The sequence below is a fragment of the Ictalurus furcatus genome, chromosome 1, assembly GCF_023375685.1.
Source record: "Ictalurus furcatus strain D&B chromosome 1, Billie_1.0, whole genome shotgun sequence".
Lineage (NCBI taxonomy): Eukaryota > Metazoa > Chordata > Actinopteri > Siluriformes > Ictaluridae > Ictalurus > Ictalurus furcatus.
Window position 1 is genome coordinate 8611258 of NC_071255.1, and position 22630 is coordinate 8633887.

The window sequence follows — 22630 nt, forward strand, 5'->3', positions numbered from 1 at the left end:
TAACAAATAAAGCTTTTCAAATACTTTGTTGTTTGTTACATTTAAATTCAGGGAATTATTAATTATAAGCGTCAACTTAATCATTTGACAACATGGATAGCTGGTGGCTTGGCAATATGTTAAGGTGTTGTTTAGTTACTGCATTTCACGAAGCCTTCATGTTAGTTTTTCTTAATGGACATATTTCACAAAAATGCAAATATAATCCACAATACAAATGCAAAACATTCATTTAGTTGGGCAGGTATTCGACAGCATGGATTCCACATGCTGTATTTGTAGTGTTCAAGGAAGTATCTGCAAAAACTGGCCATTTCTCATATTACAATTTTTGGACTTGGGCCATACCTGATTTTTAATAGGTGCTATTTATTATGGATAATGGTGAGCGCTGAGGAAAAAGCTGGTTGTAAGTGAAACATGAAGGCTTATGAAAAATAACCAAATGCGAGTTGTGTAGAAACATCACACACCATGTCTTTCATGATGGTTTAAATGTACGTGCAAAATGGTAGTTTGACAAATTGCTCAAAATATTGTAATTGTAAACCACCAAAACACTTTAAAACTGTGGGATCTTCTTGTGGGAACATTCAAATCAGTAAAGCTGAAAATGAGCAATCTTCATCTTCTTTTAGTAGTCCTTGGATTGTACCTATAACAAAAAGAAAAGAAAAGAAATCCTTTCAGCTAAAACCAAGCTCAGTGATTAATCTGTAAACATTTAAGCTTTACTGTGACATTAATTAACCAATTAAGCCTAGCTACCTTTTAATTAAATACATCTGGGACATCAAACTCCTTGCACAAGGTGGGATCAGAGAGAAAAATGAAGCAGCAGTACAAGAGGAAGAAGAGACTGAACAGCCACGTTGACTGTACTTTTGTATCTCTCCTAATGTGATGTTCCCTCTCTATGCTCAATTGGCTAAGCATTATGATTCAGAGTTCAAACAGTTATAGGTGGCTGAAGGCAAGCCTGGTGTGTGTGTGTGTGTGTGTGTGTTCAGGAGAAATGGCACCACTTTAACAAGACTTACACTTCAGCTGCATTCTGTCTCTAGGCAACAACCATCAGCCTTTCCCTTCTCTTGGCTTGTTTAACTATCTCTCTCTCTCTCTCTCTCTCTCTCTCTCTCTCTCTCTCATGAGACCTTATGTGTATATTATTTTCATATCATAAACAGTATAATAATCTCTCCCTTAAAAAGTACAATTCACACAATTTATGAACACTATTCCTTAGTTAAATTAACCAACGTTTTTTTGTTTTTGCAAGAGATGCACATGTTATATAAGAATGAAAGTAAAGCAAACTTTTGTTTATGCCTAAAAGATCTTAAACAATGTCAGGTCGTGTCTATTACCAGTATTAAAAAAAAAAAAAATCTCAAAAATCCTATCCCACTGTTTAGTGTAGGCTACACATATTAACCATACTGCTGTTTACGCAAAGCACTGACTTTGATTTTATGAAATGTGCTTCATACAGTCTTTCATTCATGTTACATCTATTCACACTTTCTTTCCTCATTTTAATCGTGCTTCCTTTGAGCTTTTTTTTTTTAAACATATACTTTACACCACAGTAAAGTAGGGTATATGTTGATTATTTACCTATAACAGCAGCTCCGACAGTAGTACTGTCTGTACTGGAAATCACAGGTTTATGTGATGTCTCGTATTTTATCGACGTGTAGGACAACGACGTGTACGACGTGTACGACACTCAACATATATTAAGCCTAATAATAAATGGGCTAAAAACATTTTGTAATGGTCTTCAGGATGAGTACTTTGCACTTTCTAGTTTCTCCAGCAACAGGACAAGTTGTGTTTATCTTATTAATCTTAAGAGAGCGCGAGAGAGAAAAAACGAGAGATGTGCTGCTCTGGCTCTCAGCCTCTTACTGAACAGAGCAGATGCAGTGGGAGGTGTGAGTGCAGCGGGAAAGCAAGACCTCACGCTTCTTTTGCAAAAAAAAAAAGTTGCTAAAGGGGTCTGAAAAGTCGCTAAGTTGGAGTTGGCAACACTGGTCTGCACTAACGGCTAAATAAAAGGCAGGCTAAGCTCCGCCTCTCCCCAGCAAAAAGAAAATACAGAGGGAGAGGGAATGCGGGGTTTTTCATTCATGTACATTCTATTTGAAAAGCAATAAAATACTTTTTTTTGATACAATTGATGTCCCGTCTGAGTTTTTTTTCTTGAAAACAATTTGCACCCCTCTTCTGACCTCTCCGCGTCCACCGGGTTGAGAACCACTGTATTTTTTTTTTTAAAGTCTAATATTAAGACAATTATAGCCTATAAAAATCTATTTTAAAATGGGTTTTTAAAAATTTTTTCGGTTTTGGCATTCAGCCAAGCGTGTCCTGAATTTTCCTTTCGGTGCATCACTAATTACTTTCCTATAACAGTATTTTAGTCCTTACATAAAAGCACTCAAATGCATTTAAAATGAATAAGAAATGTATAAGAATGTATTAGAAAACGTGTTATATAAAGTTACTATTGACAAAGCTGGTGTGTGTGAGTGTTGACCATAACAGACAAGCACTAAATAGACAGATGAACTTTTGCTTTTCACTGTCTCGTTGTTTCAGAGCACTATAGCAACTTACTGTCTGAGCCTGGCTTTACTGTCACAAAAGCAGGCTTTGGACCTCGGCATGCTATGACAGCTTAGTGCCACTGGGCAAATCCACCTTGATTTGGCAGGGTCAAAGGGCAGTGAGTGAATTAAGTGTGTTATGTAAGTATGCTCAGGCTGGTATGCATGCCTATCTGTGTATGTGTGTTGCATAATGCTTGCTTCCAAAACAAGATAATCCTGTATGCCACTGTGGCAGTGAGGGCATGGCAAAAGCACTGCTTGTGAATGGAGAGAAGCCTTCGGTAAGCAATGGGTAATTTAACGAATCAGTGTATGCCTGTGGGTGTTTACCAATACTTTACAGTGGTGCCTGAAAGTTTGTGAACCCTGTAGAATTTTCTATATATCCAAGAACAAGATGTGTAATAGTCCATGAGGTCACAAAGGAACCCAGGGTAAACTTCTAAGCAACTAAAGGCCTCTCTCACATTGGCTAATGTTCATGATGTTCATGAGTCCACCATCAGGAGAACAATGAACAACAATGGTGTGCATGGCAGGGTTGCAAGGAACAGTTGCAAGGAAGGGTTGCAAGCCACTCATCTCCAAAAAGAACATTGCTGCACTTCTGCAGTTTGCTAACAATCACATGGACAAGCCAGAAGGCTACTGGAAAAATGTTTTGTGGATGAATGAGACCAAAATAGAATTTTTGGATTAAAAGAGAAGCGTTATGTTTGGAGAAAGGAAAAACTGCATTCCAGCATAAGAACCTTATCCCATCTGTGAAACATGCTGGTGGTAGTGTCATGGTTTGGGCCTGTTTTGCTGCATCTGGGCCAGGATAACTGCCATCAATGATAGAACAATTAATTCTGAATTATTCTAGCGAATTCTAAAGGAAAATGTCAGGACATCTGTCTGTGAACTGAATCCCAAGAGAAAGTGTGTATATATATATATATATATATATATATATATATATATATATATATATACACACACACACATGTGCAGATGTATAGAAAATTCTAAGGTTCACAAACTTTCAAGCAGCACTATTTATGTGCTGTGTGTCTTTCAGTTAGATGCTGAAAAGCCCAAACAAGAGAGAGGCAGTGCTGAGCCTTTTTCTTGACAGCATACTGCTGAGCCTATGTGTATGAAATTTTTTTGTTGTTTTGTTTTCATACTGCATCATGCATGAAAGAAAAAAAAAGTCTAAATAAATATAGCACAGTCTCCTCAATTCTAGTACCACAGCAACCATGATAACAATCAAAAGGGAGACTATGTCATACCTGAACAGATCATCACCCAGAGTCTCCTCTCGTTCTTGCTGTTTCTCTTGCTGAAAAAAAAGTTATATGAATCTCATTATTCTTTTTATTCAACTGAACTATTTATACACGTAGCTCTGGATATTATTTCCTCCTCTTATTTATTTTTCCATTTGCTCATTTTTAAGCCAGCCAGACCTCTCTCCTACCTCAGCTGCATCCCTCAGCCACTCCTCAAATTCTGAGGTTTTGCTGCGGTTATGCGCCACCAGATCAGAGCCACCGATGATTTTGGGTAACCCCTGAAGCCCAGGGACCGGGACCTAAAACAAATGGTATAACACAATGAGCCTTAAATAGACAGAAGCGTGTATTTATCAACGCAACCTGACCTGTTGTTCTACGACTGACCTTATGGAAGCATTTGAAATTCTTTCCACTGGGATTGTGGCTCTGTAGTGGCTCAGTCCTAGTCTTGCTGGGGGCACTCACAGTCAGGGATTTGAATTGGACTTGCAAAAGCTTCCTAGGAAGGTCAGGATCTCTCCCAGGACCAGAGCCGGAGCTTGAGTCCTATAAAACCCACTGCGGCATTAGTGCATGATTTTAAACACAGCAATGATAATTTATTGCGATCATCTTAATGTCCCTTTTCTCTGGTTCAGTATATAAATGACTGTCTGTGTGTATTTAAAAGAAAATAAAACTACCATCAGTTCATCCTTCACTGCAACCTCCTCACTGTGTTTGGTGAAACCATGGTGGCCTTTATTTTCCTATAAATTAAATGACATACAACCATAAGATCCATACAAAATCTTAACAACGATAATCCTAGTAAGCTTAAAGAAAAGAGAGGGGAAAAAAACAGAATTATACCACAAATATCCCAAGCTTATGTCACTTAATTTAAATAGTCAAAGGTTTGTGTCAAGCAACAGTAAGAAAACAGCGAGGGAAGTGTGGGGTGGCTGCTATGTAATAATTAGTGGCTTCTCTGTTGTTGTTTTTACCCTCTAAAGAAACCACAGTCCCGCCTTCTTCTTTTCTATTGGTTCATTAGACTGTGGTGCGTAAATTCACGAGTTCAAAGTTTATCTAGTTCAACTAAGGTGAAAAGCAAATGCTTCTTATGTCTCCCATCCTTTCCCCTCGGTGAAATGCCTTTTCTGCTAACTGAATATTTTTCTGACCACTGGTTTACCCGAGATAGCCGAAATGCTGCGTCCGAAATCGTGTACTGTGACAGTACATGCTCCATTCAATGCAGTCCCTACTGCACAGCCATTGAAACAGTACGTACTAATCAGTATGTGTTGTGTACCATGACTGCAATCCCGAACATACTACATCCGCCATGTTGGCACTGTCATGTGTCCTTTGATGTCATCATAAATACAAAAATCTTAAAGGGAGCACCAGATTAAAGCAACCGAACTAACAGCAAACTACACATCAGGAAAGTTAACTGAATTAGTAATTTAATGTGGGCGGTGTTAACAGGCTGAGGTAAATTCGTTGCCGTTAGCTTACCCGGCTAAGGCATGATGGAGATCACAAAAAAGGTTTCAAATGCTGTGACAACTGTTTTCTTGCTTAAACCTTCAATAAGTTATCAATCTATTCGGGTGTTGTTAAACAAGTCCTGTTTAACCAGGGTTTAATACTTAAAAAGAGCCGACGTTCTGTCTACCGCCATTTTTGTTTCTGAGCTCGTCCGCACCAGTCCCGTTGCATTATGGGAATTTTGACTCGCGTAGTGTCCATCGGTTACACACTGCAAAATCTCGCCAGAAGCTGTACGCCATCTGGGAATTTCTCGCCTACTGTTTCTCACCTACTAAGAATTCGGACATACTACCCCTCTGGCGTACTGCTTTTCGCCTACTGTCACCTGTATTGCCTTAGTGCGAATGTCACCTGTATTGCCTTAACAAGGGATCAAATGTCATAAATGCTACAGCTAAGTGGAAGACGTTGGCACCTCTGCTAAAATGAACCTTTCTAAGAGACAGTAAAGGACAATACAGGAACAATGATTAAAATAGTCAAACGCGCTTTGTCCTGGTAATAAAACTAAAACAGACACAAAATTTCAATAAAAGTCAAACAAAAATAGTAGTAATAGTAAACAGAAGGCTTCCCTCACCAAAAGAAAAGAAACTTCCTCTTCTTTGGCATCTAAAGTTTTACATCTATCATTTCCGTGTGTTAAACTGTGCTGTTCCTGTTCCAAATCCTGCGTTTTATTGGATGCGATTTGTGACTTTCTCTCCGGGTCCCGATTGGCTGAACTCTGCCTGTCCTGTTCCGAGTTCCGGCTTGTACCGATTATGCTTTGCTTTTGCTCTACTCTCTGCTGCTTGCTGAATGTAGCGTTACAATCCTCCATTGCAACAGCTGTGCTTCTTTCCCCTTGATCCAAACGCTGCTTCTTATTAGCTGTGGGCTGCACAGGTTCATCCATGTCCTCAGACATGATGGACTCAAGTTCCTCCAGAGAAACGTCTAAATCAGCAGATGCTACAGGGTCCTGTTCTGGCTCTTTCCTCTTCTTAGAACTGTAATTTGAATCTAAATTCAGGCTCAGATTTGGTCGTGCGCCACCTGATCTGGAATCTGTAGCAAGACCCGAACCCAAACCGAGACTGGCACTGAAACCGTAGCGTGTGGTTGTGCCATGCTGGTTTTGGGCTGTTTGCAAGCCTAATCTGGTGGCAGATTTTTGCAGCGAAGGAGCTGGATTAGAATTCTTCGTCTCCTTGCTTCCCTCATCCTCTTGTCTGGAGAGTTTGGCCTCTGATAGTTCGGATTCGGTGCTTCCCTCACGCAGCCTGCAGAAGAACATCATAAATAGTCTTATTCGTTAAATTAAACAATTAAAAAGACATGACATATAAACACATTTCTAGAACATGAGGCTCAGAGTAGTTTGCTGTGATATTAGCGCCTTGCCTCTTTTTGTTGGAAGGTTTGAAGAAGGAAGTGAGTGACGTTTGTTTCTGAGGGGATTTTTTTAGTTTGGCACCGTTGCTCAAATAGCCTGTGAATTTAGCACACTCATCACTTTTCTGGCTCTCTGATTTTGCCTTCTTTTCTTCTTGTACTCTGCTGAGTGATGACACAGGCTCAGAGCAGGCAGCTGATGGCTCTGTGGCCTTTGGTGGCTTCTCAGATGTTGTTGGACGCAGTAGATTTGCAGCACGTTTTTCTGGGGTCTCACCCACAGCTGTGGCACTGCACACGTCCTTCCTACAGAAGTAAAAGTTTAACTACTTCATATATCTTATATACTCAGTATTTGAGCTCAGCTGTCTGAAAATAAAAGAACCACACATACTCAAACAGAGATTTGAACCCAGACAGATTCGATTTTTAAAATGTCTACATAAAGCTAGTTCATATAATAATAATGATGTACTTCTGCTGCTGAGCTTCCTTTGCTTTTGTCTTGGAGTTCTTTGAACTTATGATTCACCTTCCTGTTGCGGTCAATAATGTCGCATGGATACCCAATAGCAGGGGTGTCCAATCTTATTCGGAAAGTGCCAGTGTGTGTGCAGATTTTCATTCCAAACAATCAGATTTCAACCAATCGTCTATCGAAAGCCAAGATCGACTGATTAAACAGGTCAAATCAGGTGTGGCTCCTGCTTGACTGAAATGTAAACCTTGCCCACACCGGCTCTTTGCATATAAGATTGGACAACCCTGCCCTAGAGAGTTTCACTCTAAATAACTGCTGTAGTGACTATGCAACTTTATATATATATATATATATATATATATATATATATATATATTTTATAACGTCTGTCCTATGCTCCCTAAGACTCATGTTTACTCTCATCCAACAACTTGGCTTTTTAAACCTGTAAAGCTGTTTATAACAATACTATATTGTTAAAAGCATTACACAATTCACATTGAACTGGCATGAAAAAACAGTAGGAAAGAAACAAACATTGTTTCATACATGCTTCATACATGTAGCAGCTCTGTTATTAATATAGTGTAGATCTGAAATTATTCAAAATGTTCAGAGGTTATGCAGAATGTTAAGTGAAATATCATACCTGCTGATATTCTGAGATGGCTCTGTATTAACCACATAGGCAGTGATGTTTACGGAGGCTCCATGAAGTACAGTCTCATCCACTGCTGCATTCTGGGAAAGCGTTGCTTCAAGAATTGCTGGCTCCATTTTAACAGATACTAAAAGACCAAAAATAAGGTTAGCATTAAATGTGCTCATGTTGGTTCATCATGGCCAGTTGTCCATACTAAAACAGCATCATAATATCCTCATGTAATAATAATCTGTGTGTGTGTGTGTGTGTGTGTGTGCACGGCGTACCTGAATCCAAAGAGGTGCAGGGATTGCAGTATGTCTGATTATTTACATAAATGGCAGCCAATCCAATCTCTGACTCAGCAATGAACCGTAAACCATGTCTGTGCCAGCAAGAGAGATTGAAAGAGAGGGAATAGATTTGCTGAATTAGATGGGTTGCAGAATTGCTCTGGCAAAAGAACACCACAGTACTCACTGACATCAAACATCAGCACTGTGTAAGACACCTACACAAAGCTGATATGAATAATATTGACACAATACATATTCAGCAGTGCAAATCTGCCATGCAGAATATGAGATATTTACATGATTGATGACATTCTTTCTATTTAAGATGATAGTAGTAGCATTAATTGCTGTGCCAATAAGACATTCAGTATTGTATTCTGTCAAGTCCGTGCTGGAAAAGCTCAGGTAATTGGTTATACGGTATTCAGCAAGCACCATATTGCTACTATTATCTCTTCAGAATATTATTCCACTCAGGAAAAAACCTGCATAGTTAGGTAGAATTTTTGTGCAGCACACACCCAAAGTAAAGCCTGCCATTCAGAAGGCAGTCAAAGCACAGGGTTTTTCTGCAGTTACATAACTTGGACAAATATGACGGTCACAAAGGACACAGCGAACCGGCTGTCTCACTGGAATAATGTTTACTGTAAGCTCGCAGATGGCACTACGTTGGTAAGCCTGCTCAGAGATGATGACAAGACAGCCAACTGGGAAGAGATTCAGCATCTGGTAACATGGTGTGCCAATAACAACCTTGACCTCAACACTCAGAAAACCAAAGATCTGATTGTGTACTATGAAAGTCCTTGAGAAGTCACAAACACCACCCTATCTTTATTAATGGGACTAGAGCAGTTTCTAGTTTCAAGTTTCTGGGTGTCTACATCTCTGCTGACCTTTCCTGGAAACTGAAAACTTTCTGAGGAGACTGAAGAAGGATCACCTTGCTCCTCAGATCACGGTGAACTTCTATCGTTGTACCATTGAAAGCCTTTTTACAAAGTGCATCACAATAGCAACTGAACAGTGTGTGACCAGAAGGCACTACAAGACATCACTGAGACACAGTTGCCCAAGATCAAAAGAATTGCCTGCAGAGATGGAGAGGATTTATATATATATATTCTAATAACATAAAGGACACCTCCCATCCGAAGTCTGCGTTGTCGCATAAAAAGTCTCATGGACAGCTTTTCCCCTTCAGCTGTACTAATGCTGAACTCCAGCCAGCCTCCACTCAATAACTAAACCTTAGCAATACACACCAGACTATACTGTATTGTACATTACTGCTATTATCTGCAATTATTTTGCAAGTACTTGCACTTTACTGCAATTATCTGTCATTACCAGAATTGAGTGTAACACGTTACTGTAATCTAATTACAGAAACGTAATTACATTTTAAATTTATGTAATTTGATTTTAAAATAAATCACGTTTTGCCCCAAAGATTTTTTCTTTAGCCCCGAATAATTCTCCACTTGGAGCTGTTTGTCACTACGTAACTGAACGTCAGTAAAAGAAGACGGCAGGGTTGTAATTTTATATCTTCAGTGAACGGAGGCGAGACCGATCAGACAGGGTTTACAGGAAAATACATGCAAACACTCATGTCTTATTGGCTGACAGTCTCTCAATTCTGCCAAACGCTAGCTCACACAGTCAGTGTGAGGGGAAAATGGATATACGCCGATTTTTTTTTTTTTAAACCAGTAAAGAGACTGAAACTGAAACACCAACATCCTCTGATGCTGAGCAGGAAAACAAGGCGTGTAAATGTCGATATGAATTCCAGTTTATGTGAACATGATATGAGCAGAGCATAAGGAAAGATAATGTACTTTGCATGGCACTGTAGCAGCTAAACCCATACAATGATCGCTTAGTTGTGCCTCCCCTTGGCTAGCGACACCAAACTAGCTTGGTTAGAAAAGTTTTATATTTTATCAAGCTAGTAGTTCTACAAACAGTGACAACACTCGAGGCAAGTTTTATTATAAATCCAACTTTTTCTGATCACGTCATACACTGATGTGCACTAAAATTACTGAAAGAACTATGAGTTTCACTTTGTAGTTTTTGTAGGTTTGATAGGTTTTTAAAGTAACATGAAAGTAAAGTAATTAGTAATCTGATTACTTTTTACATGCAGTAATCAGTAATGTAATCAGATTATAATTTTAAATGACTACTTTATTAGAGTAACTTATTCAACATTACTACAATTATTTATATCAGACTATTATTTGTACATATTACTATTTGACATCAACATTTACTGTAATCCACTGTATGTATCTACTGTATCGTATTGCATGCATCATGCTGTTTAACTCTACCTGTATACTGTTTATCTCAACTTATTGCACCATAATTCTTATTTATTTCATTTAACTTAATTTCCATTTGCATTACTGGTATGCATCATACTGTTTACCTTTACCTGTACACTGTTGTCTTAAGTTATTGCACCATAACCTTATTTACTTAATTTAACTTATTTGCTATTTGCACTACTGGTTGAATGCTAATTGCATTTCATTCAGTGCGTTTACATGGACAACAATAATCCACTATTAACCCGATTAAGACAATACTGTGATTAAGAAACTACCATGTAAACAGCAATTTGTAATTACCTTAATCTGATTAAGGTCATACTCGAAGTAAACATTGACTACATTTACATGGACAGCAGTAATCTAATTATTGACCTTACTCTGAGTAAGATAATAATGTGATTAAGGTGTTTACATGAGTCGCTTTTAGAGTACTCCTTTCATGTACCCATTTTACATGTTTTAGAACATAATTAAATTAACAGCCCGCGTCATTACGTCACCGCGCCACGCCGTCCGACGTCCCTCCAGAATTTCACGCATCAACATACAGTTCGTCTTCGTTATGGTACCGTATAAAGTTTTGGGTGTTTTTATTTAATTTTTTTACGAACGCTTTAAGTGCAGTTAATTATTTGTCATGCTGTACGTGCAAATAGACGACTGCTTGAACCCGTGCGCTGCGTCCCAAACCGCGTACTTACTGTCTATATAGTAGCCAAGATAGATGTATTTTTCCCCACTACAGGCCTATAGTAGGCAAGTATGCGGTTTGGGACACAGCCAAACTCTCTTGTTCGCCGTAAAACGTAAAACTGTAAACATAAGGTCAGGTCAAGGTAGACATCAGGCCAGGTAAAGGTTACAATCAGTTCAGGTTAAGGTTAAGATCAGTTCAGGTTAAGGTTAAGATCGGTTCAGGTAAAGGTAAACATAATTTGTACATCTACATTTATGGCATTTGGCCAATGCTCTTATCCAGAGCGACTTATAGAAGTGTGTTGAAGTGTCTATCAAAAAACGCATTCTCATGCTAGTTTACTAGGTCAGAGTACCACTGTGGGAGCGGGGCATGGTCAAGCATCAGCTACAGAAGGAAAGGAGGTGGGTTGAACCAGAATTAAACGTGATGATTTTCACCTGTGTCTTATTAACACCAGTCTATTTATGTGTGGTTCTCTGTGCTTTCAGCAACTGCCCTAACGAGACAGAGAGAGTGGTATAGGAGCATGCAATAGACACATACAGACACGCACGCCGTGAAGCGTGAACTTGAACGGGGCAAAATCCATAGTGATGTCCTCTTTTCTGTGGGTTTCTTTTTTTTTTTTGAGGTTTTCAAAGTGCACTGAAAAAGTGTGGTGCACATAAATGTGAGCCTGGAGCTCTGCTAAAATTCCTCTGCATGATACACACAGGGTTCTACAACCATCAGTCTAAAAACCCTGTTGGACATGGTTCGCATGCTTTCATAAATAATTTCATATATAATATATAATAAATAATCTCAATAATTTCATAAATAATAACTTAAATTCCATAAAAAGTTCCACAAAAAAAAGTCACCCCAAGCTACCTATGTAGAATCAAGCCGACAGACTCTGCCCACTCCTTGGTGGTAGGAGGTATGAGTGGTTGGGAGGATCCCGTTGTCACGTCAACAACACAAGTTCCTCTGGACTCTAGGAGTGATGCAGGCAGAGAGCCCTCCTCCAAAAGCTGGCTCCTTCCACCTCCAAAACTGATGGCCTGGCTTAAGCGTTTCATCTGGGGGGAAAAAAACACATTAAATAAAAAGAAGAATTATGTATCACTGTTGTATGAACATTGTCTATTAACCCAAAACAATTATGGCTGATATACACATTCACAATAACAGATAGATGCAGCTGAACCGGTAGCGGTTGCTCAACCGAAAACTGAACAGAGCTTCTACAGCAGTGGTCACCAACCCTGTTCCTGAAGATCTACCTTCCTGAAGACTTTAGCTCCAACCATAATGGTGCCCACCTGACCATCTAATCACTGCCTTAAGAAGTTCTTGGTCTTAGATTTTGGTTGGAGATGAAACCTGCAGGAAGGTAGATCTCAAGGAAGCGTGACCACTGTTCTGGAATCTTCTACAAGTGGTTTCAGTAAATGTTCAACGATGCATCGGTGCCAGTCCAAAACAGTGTGGAGTGAATATTTAAGTAAAGAATAAAACACAACAAGGTGTCCAGGTAAATAACAAATGACGATATGACAAGACACAACGCGGAGTGACTGCTACTTCCCCAAGGTTGATTATTTTCTAATATGTTTCGTTCCTCTTAAAAGAACAATATGCATTTTTATTCATCCATTTATAGTATATTACAAAGCTCTGTCACTGGAGACTTCTTCCAAAAATGCTAAATAAATGTCTCCTTATGGAAAACATTACTGTATCAACAATTACATGTTTTGTTTACTCCTTTTATGTGGAGCGTCTTCCATACAAGTCTCTGTGTTAGCCGATACTATAGAAAGAGCCGTGCTGTTATAGAAAATGAATCACCACCTTCTGACCAGTCACATTCAAGAATGTTGTGTAAGAGCTTGATGTCTAACACTTTATGTCAGATATCATGCATCTCACAAATATTTCTGAGGATGAGCAAGACTACACCTATCCATTTCCTGCATTAGAGATGTTCTCTGTGTAATCATTTACTTTTCATGACAATAATCCTTTTCAAGGACTTATAACTGGCAGAAAGACCGAGACTAAGGGCCAAATTTTAGCAGGGGGAGCACTTAATAGGGTACATTCATTATTTCAATAAGATAAAGTGGTGTGTTTTAAAGACATGCTTATGCAGATTATGTGAATGTTCTCTTTCAGTAAAGGGCAGGACTGACACTACAGTCACCTTCAGTATTACCCTCAAGCCTGTTATAACAAATCAGACTTAAATATCCCCATTAAACAGACTAAAATGGAGTGATTCATAAAATTCAACTGGCCATTGATTCCTTAAGTACACGACCACAGACTTGACGTTGATTAGAAAAGAAATTTACGCTGCTGAGTTAGTCACTGGAAGGAAAGATAACTCATTTGACTTACAGGAATACCGCAAACATGAACGTCCACTCTATGATTAGTGCAAACCTTCGTCTATTAGGCTGTAAGCATGTGAGGGGGAAATTGATTGAGGGTATTTCCTCTGAACAGATGGCATTACATCCTTTCCACATAATCAGCATTATTCCTCCTTGCTACTCTGTGCTCAGTGCTCAGTAAATACAGTGCTCACAAGCACTTTCCCCACTGACTCACTGACAAATGGAAAACACTGCCATCAGGATAAACACGACAGGACGCACATTTCAAAGCCTAATTTTTTTTTTTTTTTTATGAATGCCAATAGCCATGTAAATTTGAATATAAATGAAATGGCAAAAAAGTGTGCTCAGTCCAAGAACGGATACGGATTTTTTTTTTTATTTGTAACAAATTTGCAACTGTTAATAGTTTACACCCAATATTTCTACTATAGTGCTGTTATTAACAACGTTATACTGCAATAATTAATACCTATTGTCTTTTCTCATGTATCATTTATTAATCTTATATATATATATATATTTTTTTTTAATTAGCTAAGCAAATAATCTTACAGATGCATATGCATATCTTGCCTGTTTGGTGTTGAGGAAGACAAAGGTTTTGCCCGCAAACAGAGTCTTTCTCTCGTGACGGGGTCCAAGGTCCACCTTCTCTTTATTGAGACTCAGCTCATCTATTTCCGGCCTGAAGCTGAACACATGCACATGTCAGGAATTAATAAGCAAAATGTTCTATAGTAAGATATAGTTATTGTAATTCTTCCAATAAATTAGTGGAAAAGAATAAGTGAATTGGTTCTACACCAGAGACAAGAACTGCTGCAGGGGCTTAACGTTCACACAAAAAATAAAAATAAAAAAAAGATGCATGGAGAAAAGAGCAAAAAATAAAAACAATGCATGGACAAACACTGCACAAATGAAATATTTCTTAACCACGGGTCCTTAAGGTGAGACACAGAGGGTGAATAGGTGAACATTTTTACTGAGAAGATAATATCATGAAGCTTTACCAATAAATGATAAACATAATTACAACTATTTTTTGCATTGCTGAAAAAAAACGTTTAGACATACACATACAGTAGTATGAACAAAAATGGCTTTTTTGCCTGCCGTGTCTCGCCTTAACCTGAGGATCTTAACCTGGGAGCTGTGAGAGTGGCACGGTTATAATCGTAAACGAAAACGAAGGAAATAACGAAAACTGAGTGTGAAAAAACACAGTCGTTAACTGAAATCGAAATAAAAATGAGGCATTACAAAAAAAAAATGATAACTAGCTAAAATTAACTAAAATAAAATACAATTATAGAGTAACTGTCCTTAGTTTTCGTCTTTGTCAATGTCTTTCATAGAGCAAATATCTTTCAGAGTTGACATTTCCGACTGGGAAACCGGAAATTACGACATTCCATTTCAAATTGAACACAGCACAGTCCATGCTCCTCATCTGGCATCATGGCGGTACAGAAAGTCAGAAGAAAGCGGCAGAGTCCTATTTGGGATTACGTTGAATATGACTGTGTGTCAGATAAAAGCAAGTGCCTTGCAGTGGAAGGTGGTGAAATATGTGGACAATTTATTAAAGGGAAAAATCCAACGAATTTGAAAGTACATTTGAAAAGCGCGCACAAGGAGGCTAACCTAGCTTAGCTTAATAAGGTAAAGGAGAACGCCACGCCCCCCTCCCCCAAAACAGAAGCTAACCCCGGTACAGGGCTAGGCAGCGTGATGGAGACAACCGCAGGACAGAGAACACTACAGCAGTGCTTTCACCGGAGAACCTATAGCTGCTGGTTAGTAAATACGCAGGAACACCACAAGCGGGAGGAAGCGCTGGTTCATATGTTTATTGATACTGGGATGTCTACACAACTGTGTGAGTCGACTGCCTTCAAAAAGTTCACCACTTTACTCAAACCAAAGTTCAAAACACCTGGAGCTGCAAGAGTCAACAGCCTTATTGGGGCTAAGATGGATACAGCAAAGCAGGAATTAAAAGAGATCATTAAGGATGCGAGGAAGCTGACAATATGTGTAGATGGTTGAGCAAGAGAGGATTAACAGCATCTTTCATGGGTGTCGGCTTGTTTTCATCATCCGCAACTGCAATGATTTGCCATAGTGCTGCAGCACATCCATCTAATGCTGGGCAGTCCAATTCATTGAGTAGACTAGTTCATTTTGAGATGGTCTAAATGAGTTGACCCTCTAGAGTTTATTGTTTTGTTTTTTTTTATTATTTGTTTCATGTTCTTTTCTCAGATTGAGCTCCCTGACACTCCTGGCTCTTAAGCAATGTCATGTGTGGCTCACGAATGAGTTGAATACATGCTGTTCATGTATGTCTTCTTTAGTCTATTGCCTATTTAGGTTTTTTCCTGGCACACGTCACTTACACATTTTGTACTTACGGCGGCGTCTTGTGTAAACTGTTTACATATTTGTGCCCATATGTACATTTTATGTACTGGTGTTATTGTTGAATCCATATTTCCTCAAATTGTATGATGTTTTTGTTGAGTTTTTATTACACAATACTTTTTCTGGCCTTGACAAATAACCCATATGACAAAAGGCTAAAACGAATAAAAACTAAACTAAAACTAAGCATTTTCAAAAAATAGAAACGAAACTAAACGAGCAAACCCGCTTTAAAGACTAATTAAAACTAAACTGAATTTGAAAACATAAAGCCAAAACAAAATAAAAACTCATTTAAAAAAATGCAAAACTATAATAACCTTGGAAAGTGGCACTAAAAAATAAAACAAAACAGAAAATTATTTTGACTAATGTATGCTCGGTCTGTCTAATGGCACCACCTACAGACCATGGAAGATAGGTTACTGTGACAAACAGTGGAAGCGTGATCTACCTGGTTAAATCATGCTTATTAACCGCCAGGTATTGAGTTCTCTGACCTTATCTGGTTCTCTAGCTATATTGCATACGTTTAAATCTTTCCTGTACTATCGGAAAACCTCGTGCTACTCTGGCCCAAGAAGTCAGTATTTTGTAGAACAGCTTGATGGGTTAAAAATGACTAAGCATGGTCTCAAATGAATGAGAGTTGCTATTGTATTTCAACTACTTACTTTGATAAATTCTACAATATTTGAATTTCATAGCATAAACAATAGATATTTTAATATACAGGGTGTCTGAAAAGTCAGGAACCAATGGGATTTAAACTAAATATATACATGATTTTGTATTCATTATTTATTTACTTATTTTTAGATGCTACAATCAGCACCTTAACGCATTCTCACCACCATATGCATGTGCAGGGTTTACAGGTATGAATGTGTGTGTAGTTAAAATCAGGTAGGAATGAGTGATATTGTGCTAGTGTGTAGTGTTCATTGTCACTTTTGCATACTGTGAGCTACTGTGAAACAAAAGATAAATTCCTTGAATGTGTAAGTATACTTGGCCATTAAAGCCCGATTCTGATTCTGATTCTGATTACAGGTGAAAAATGGCATTAACATTGGAGGAAAAAGTAGACATAGTGCTTCTTGGTACTTTCATTCGTTCCAGACTTTTCGGACACCCTGGAGGCCATTACTCATGAGGAATGGGCAAAGATTCCTCAGGAACGCTGCCAGTAGCTGTGCATCTCGTTTGCAGCAGGTCATAACAGCAAAAGGGTGCTCTACTAAGTACTAAAAATGCATGCCATGAAGGCGTTGAATCATTTTGAAACTGGAGAAATCATTATAAATTGCATTTTCAATTGAATTTGGGGAAGCCACTTGAAGCATTCGTCATGTTGAACTATTTCAATTGCTTTTTTTTTTTTTATTTGTTCATTGCAAACCGCTGAAAGTTGGTAAATTTTGACAATAAACCTGATTTGCAATGGGGGTTGAATAATTTTGATTGCAACTGTATATTGTATGAAATCGTCAAGTCGCCATGCTTTCAAAATCGATCCCAAAAGAGTTGATTCACTGATTCCAGGCATTCAAACCCAAGAGTTAACTTCAAAACTTAGGAGTCGATTCTACACACTGAAAACATTTTGCCTCACATGCTGAAAAGGCAAGCAAAATGAATTTAACATCAGAGTATTTCAGTTAGTAGATATTTATTTTTTGCCTTTATTTTGAATTTGTCTGGTAGGAACTGAGCAAATCACGGCTTGAAATGCAGATAAGGACTGTGGAACCAGTAAAAATAAAAATAAAAAATTTTACAGAATATGTCACCTTGTGTTAGTATGTTAATATGTTCATGCTGTGACATATTACCAGATAAACATCAGTGATATAGCATTGCAGTTCGTGACCTGTTATTTAACTGAGCCTTGTTAAGAGTTCTGCAGTAGTATTAGTTGGACTATAATAGTTTTGGTATTTAATCAATAAATCAATCATTACATAATCAACAGATAAATCAAGTATAAAATAATTGTTCGTTGCAACCCTAGTTCTAACATCATAGTTTCTTAGTTTATTATTTTCACTCTTGCAGCATAGGCTTTAAAGAGAGGAAATCACTACCTCTCTGCTTTCGGAAGGTTTTCCCTCTGCTGGACAGCCTTAGAGAGCTCGGTGAAGAACTCAGGTTTCACTATGGGCCGACCGCACAGCAACGCACAGATCGTCTGCACACACATAAAAAGTTTCACTTAGCATATCTGCACCACATGTGCATTCCAGTAGATTTCATCAAAGCAAAGGCATTCGATTTAGCACAGTATCATCAGACTATTGTATTGCAATGAAAGTTACCACAAATGAACAGTGACTGCGTTTACATGCACATCAAATTCTGTTTAAGGTCTATATTCGGGCTGCAGCCATTTTCCAAATATGATGTGTATAGGAGTACAGGCATCAGAATATTCCTGTATAGATGGTTGCTGTATGTATATCTGAGCTGTTCCTAAATACCTAACCTACAGCTAAGCACCTGTTAGCAGCCACGATTACTTGCAGACTGGACATAGGCGTATATTTCCATTCAGTGGATTTTCTGCAACAAATTTCAGATTAAAACAGGCATATTCCAGGGGTGGGAATCAAAATATTGTCTTAATCTGAATCGGGCAATCGCAGCATTTACATGACGACAAAAAAATAAAAAGAACCTTTTAAGCCGATGTGTTTCTGACCTTAATGGTGACTTTAACAGCAGGCATGACTAGGTGAGTGCACTCCTGAGACCAGGTGTTGACCAGACGCCCACCGAGAGCCTGGACTTCCCTGGAGAGAGTTGCTTTCCCTTCGTTATCAACACATGATGAACACACAACCACAGAATCCAGTTCCAGCCTGAGACAAATACAGGGGAGTTGATACAAATGAGTCATCGTTTAAACAATTTAAAATATGGAAAACTTTGTGTTAGTTAATAATCGGATACTGCATTGTTATAACTCAATACTCAAAATCTATAACGCATACATAAAACCTTGTTACTTTGTCTTGTTTATAATCATATACAGTTATTAGTAGTTGGCTGGAAGCCTCAATGTTGATCCAGTTCGAAGGTAGCTGTACACTGGTTCCAAATTGCACATAAAGCTGTAGAATAATATTAAATTAGTGTGGGTAAGGAATACACACCTAAACTTGCTCTGAAAAACCCCGAATGTGAGCTTGTCTCCAGCATAGACAGTCTTGGAGGTGCCAGTCTCTAGTCGCTTTTCATTGACGAAAGTGCCATACTTGGAACTGTCCTTCAGCGTGACAGCCTACAACAATATAAACACAATCCAGTCAACAGCTTCATCAGTCAGTTATAAGGGAAGCTGCACCATCTGCTGAATATGTTAGCATAGGCATTATGGCTCGGGTTTTCTTGCACATGGTTACCATCTTATAGAAGTTGATAGTTTCAGGGCATCAAGAGAAAAGAGCTTAAGTTCACAAAACATTAAGTATTTACAATGAAAAAAAAGGTATATCACAGTGTTTTGAACCAATGTCAGCTTGTATATATATATATATATATATATATATATATATATATATATATATATATGTATATATATATATATATATATATAAATATATATATAAACACCATGTTAAAATGTAAATGTTAATAAATTGAATGTATTTTAAAAATGTTATTTTTTAAGAACACTTGTATAACTTTATACATTTACATAACAGAATATTTATGCAAAGTGTCTCTGTTGTCAGTGCTTTGTAAGTAAGTTGCTTTTTCACTAAGTTTTCAACCACGGGATAGTCTTCAGGACAGAGGTCTTCGCACCTTCCAGTTTCTTCATAACATGACAAGCTGCGTGTTTTTGTTTGTTCAAGAGGCTGGTTTGGAAATGATTGTTCATAGCTGTGATAACAGAACTAACTTGCCTCGAGGACCTTGGACAGCATTAAATTTCCAGCTGCATCACACCACCCTGTTGTTGATTATTTAACCTATAACTGCATTAAACCCTGCCTTATCGTCTTTTAATTCCTTACGTACTGCGTCGTCCAAAATAACACTCTAAACTAAATCAACAATGTGCGCTCCTATCTTCCATTTATAAATTATTCACACTAATATTCTGAGATACTGGATATTTGATTTGCATGAGCTGTAAGCCGTAATCATCAAGATTAAAAATAAAAATAAAAAAAGGCTTGAAATATTTCACTTTACGTGTAAATGAATCTAGAATATGAATGATCCACTTTTTGAATTCAATTATGGTGAAAAAAAAATGAACTTTTCCAGGATATTAAAATTTTTTGTATAGTCAGATATTGTGGCACATATTCAGAGATATGATAGAGGGTGAAGAACAGCTAGTGATCGTTCCACATGGTGTGAATCGTGGGTGCTTTTTCACCTGCTCAGTGACAGTGATGTGGGCATGAACACGGCTGATCGACTGGTCGTTGGACAGAAGGATGTCACAGTTCTTACGGCCTACTACATACTCCTTACCAGCAAGCAAAGAGACTGGGCCTAGAAAGTGTGAAAATATCAGTTATTAAGCAATTATATCATACAATCTTTTACTAGACCCAGGCCATGTGCTGTCCCAGTCCTGACTTCTGTTAACACCATGCATTAAAGCTGAACCTGATATTGACACCATGAACCCAAGTAAACATACTGATGGCACAGAGATTTGTGCTCCTTTATCACCTGATCCATGCAGCTTTATATGACATATGGCTACATGTTCAACTTGTACTGGACAGAGAAGATGAGAAAGTAAGTCTAGAAAGAATATGACATCCAGATCTAGTTTATAAGCCTTAAACTGCGATATATGACACTTTTCCTGCTCTGTACACCTGTGTGAAGCATGGCTAAACTCGCTACCTGTCCCCGATTCTGCAGAGTGTAATCTCCACATCACGCCTTCTCTCAGAGACGGGAAATTGATTTATTCCATTTCAATGTCCGTCATGACAATCTACATAAAAACGGTCAACATAACCTTCAAATTCACACGCGTAAATATTTAATGTTGTTGTTGTTGTTTTTTTCCGGCTACAAAACACTCTTCGAGTAGCAGTACAGGCGCGCCAACTTTACAACTTCCGGTGAGTGAAAAAGAGCTCGGTTTCAAAATAAAAGTCTGCATTTTTCTCTCGCTGTCTTTCATTACCTGTTGCAGGGGTTCCCAAACTTTTCCAGGGCAAGGCCCCCCCAAATGGCATTAACATTTGACCGAGGCCCCCCTTTTGCAAGATGTCTTTAAAACACATTAAAAAATACAGACTTCTGAATATATATCCCCTTTTTTTAATTATTAATAATTACATCTTACATCTTTACATTACATCACATTAGGAATTGATTGTGTGTGTGTGTGTGTGTGTGTGTGTGTGTCTGAGAAGCTGCGTTTACATGGACAACAATAATCCACTCTTAACCCGATTAAGACCATACTTTGATTAAGAAACTTCCATGTAAACAGCAATTTTTACTTACCTTAATCTAATTAAGGTCGTAAGCAATAATAGAATTAAGACATGTGGAGTACTCCTATTTTAGTCGCATTATGGACGTGTATTACAGACATGTAAACACCTTAATCACATTATGAACGTCGTGTGAGAGCTTTCACCGCATTTTGCAACACGACACGATCACACACGGCAGGTTTACGTTTTACGGCGAACAAGAGAGTTCCGCTGCGTCCCAAACCACATACTTGCCTGCTATAGGCCTGTAGTGGGGAAAAATACATGTATCTCGGCTACTATATAGATGGTAAGTACGCGGTTTGGGACGCAGCCCACGGCTTCAAGCAGTTGTCTATTAGCACGTAGAGCATGACAAATAATTAACTGCACTTAAAGCATTCGTAAAAAAATTAAATAAAAACACCCAAAACTGTATACGGTACCACAACGAAGACGAACTGTATGTTGATGCGTGAAATTCTGGGGGGACGTCGGACAGCGTGGCGCAGTGACGTAATGACGCGGGCTGTTAATCTAATTATGTTCTATAACATGTAAAACGGGAACATGACAGGAGTATTCTAAAATCGACTCATGTAAACACCTTAATCACAATATTATCTTACTCAGAGTAAGGTCAATAATTATATTACTGCTGTCCATGTAAACATAGTCAGAGTGAGAAAGAGAAAACATACTAGTGGGAGGGATGGGCTTGGTGGCTCCGACCAAATTGTTGAGGCCCTCCGGGCGCCCCCTGGGGGCCGTGGCCCCCACTTTGAAAACCACTTACCTATTGTGAACAAAAGCCCGGGGATGAGCTCAGGACTGTCTTTATGGTTACAGGAGCAGTTCTAAGGTACAAATCTACAGAATCCAGGTGAGATGATCAGCTGAAGCAAGGATAATCACAAGTGCAGAAGATCAGGATGAATCCGGTAGGTCTAGAGGGGGAGAGAAGCCATGGCAGTAGAAGTGTGTCAGGATCAGGCACTAATGTCACATCAGGCAGCAGGAGTTGACAAAGAGTTGAGAGACCATTAGGTATGCTCTTATCCTA

General features: G+C 38.5%; 1 protein-coding gene across 1 annotated transcript; it reads right to left on the reverse strand.

The window, feature by feature from the left end:
- Positions 1-5: 5 nt before the first annotated feature.
- On the reverse strand, positions 6-21386 carry nbn (nibrin). The gene is made up of 16 exons (XM_053623344.1): positions 20981-21386; positions 20499-20617; positions 19261-19388; positions 18807-18966; positions 18193-18296; positions 14252-14369; positions 12162-12352; positions 8232-8329; positions 7951-8089; positions 6830-7126; positions 6024-6708; positions 4585-4650; positions 4286-4447; positions 4084-4197; positions 3896-3945; positions 6-655 (listed from the first exon to the last, which is right to left on the reverse strand). The coding sequence occupies exons 1-16, from the start codon at positions 21012-21014 to the stop codon at positions 625-627; spliced, it is 2496 nt and encodes an 831-aa protein (XP_053479319.1). The 5' UTR covers positions 21015-21386; the 3' UTR covers positions 6-624.
- Between the last annotated feature and the right edge of the window lie 1244 nt (positions 21387-22630).

What these genes read in the sequence shown, in the direction of transcription:
- nbn (XM_053623344.1), bottom strand. Translation starts at nt 21,014, where the DNA reads ATGTGGAGATTACACTCTGCAGAATCGGGGACAG. An exon ending in CTCTGCAGAATCGGGGACAG is followed by an intron (nt 20,618 to 20,980) that starts GTAGCGAGTTTA and finishes CACACTTTCTAG; the next exon opens with GCCCAGTCTCTTTGCTTGCT. An exon ending in CTGCACCTCTTTGGATTCAG is followed by an intron (nt 8,090 to 8,231) that starts GTACGCCGTGCA and finishes TTGGTCTTTTAG; the next exon opens with TATCTGTTAAAATGGAGCCA.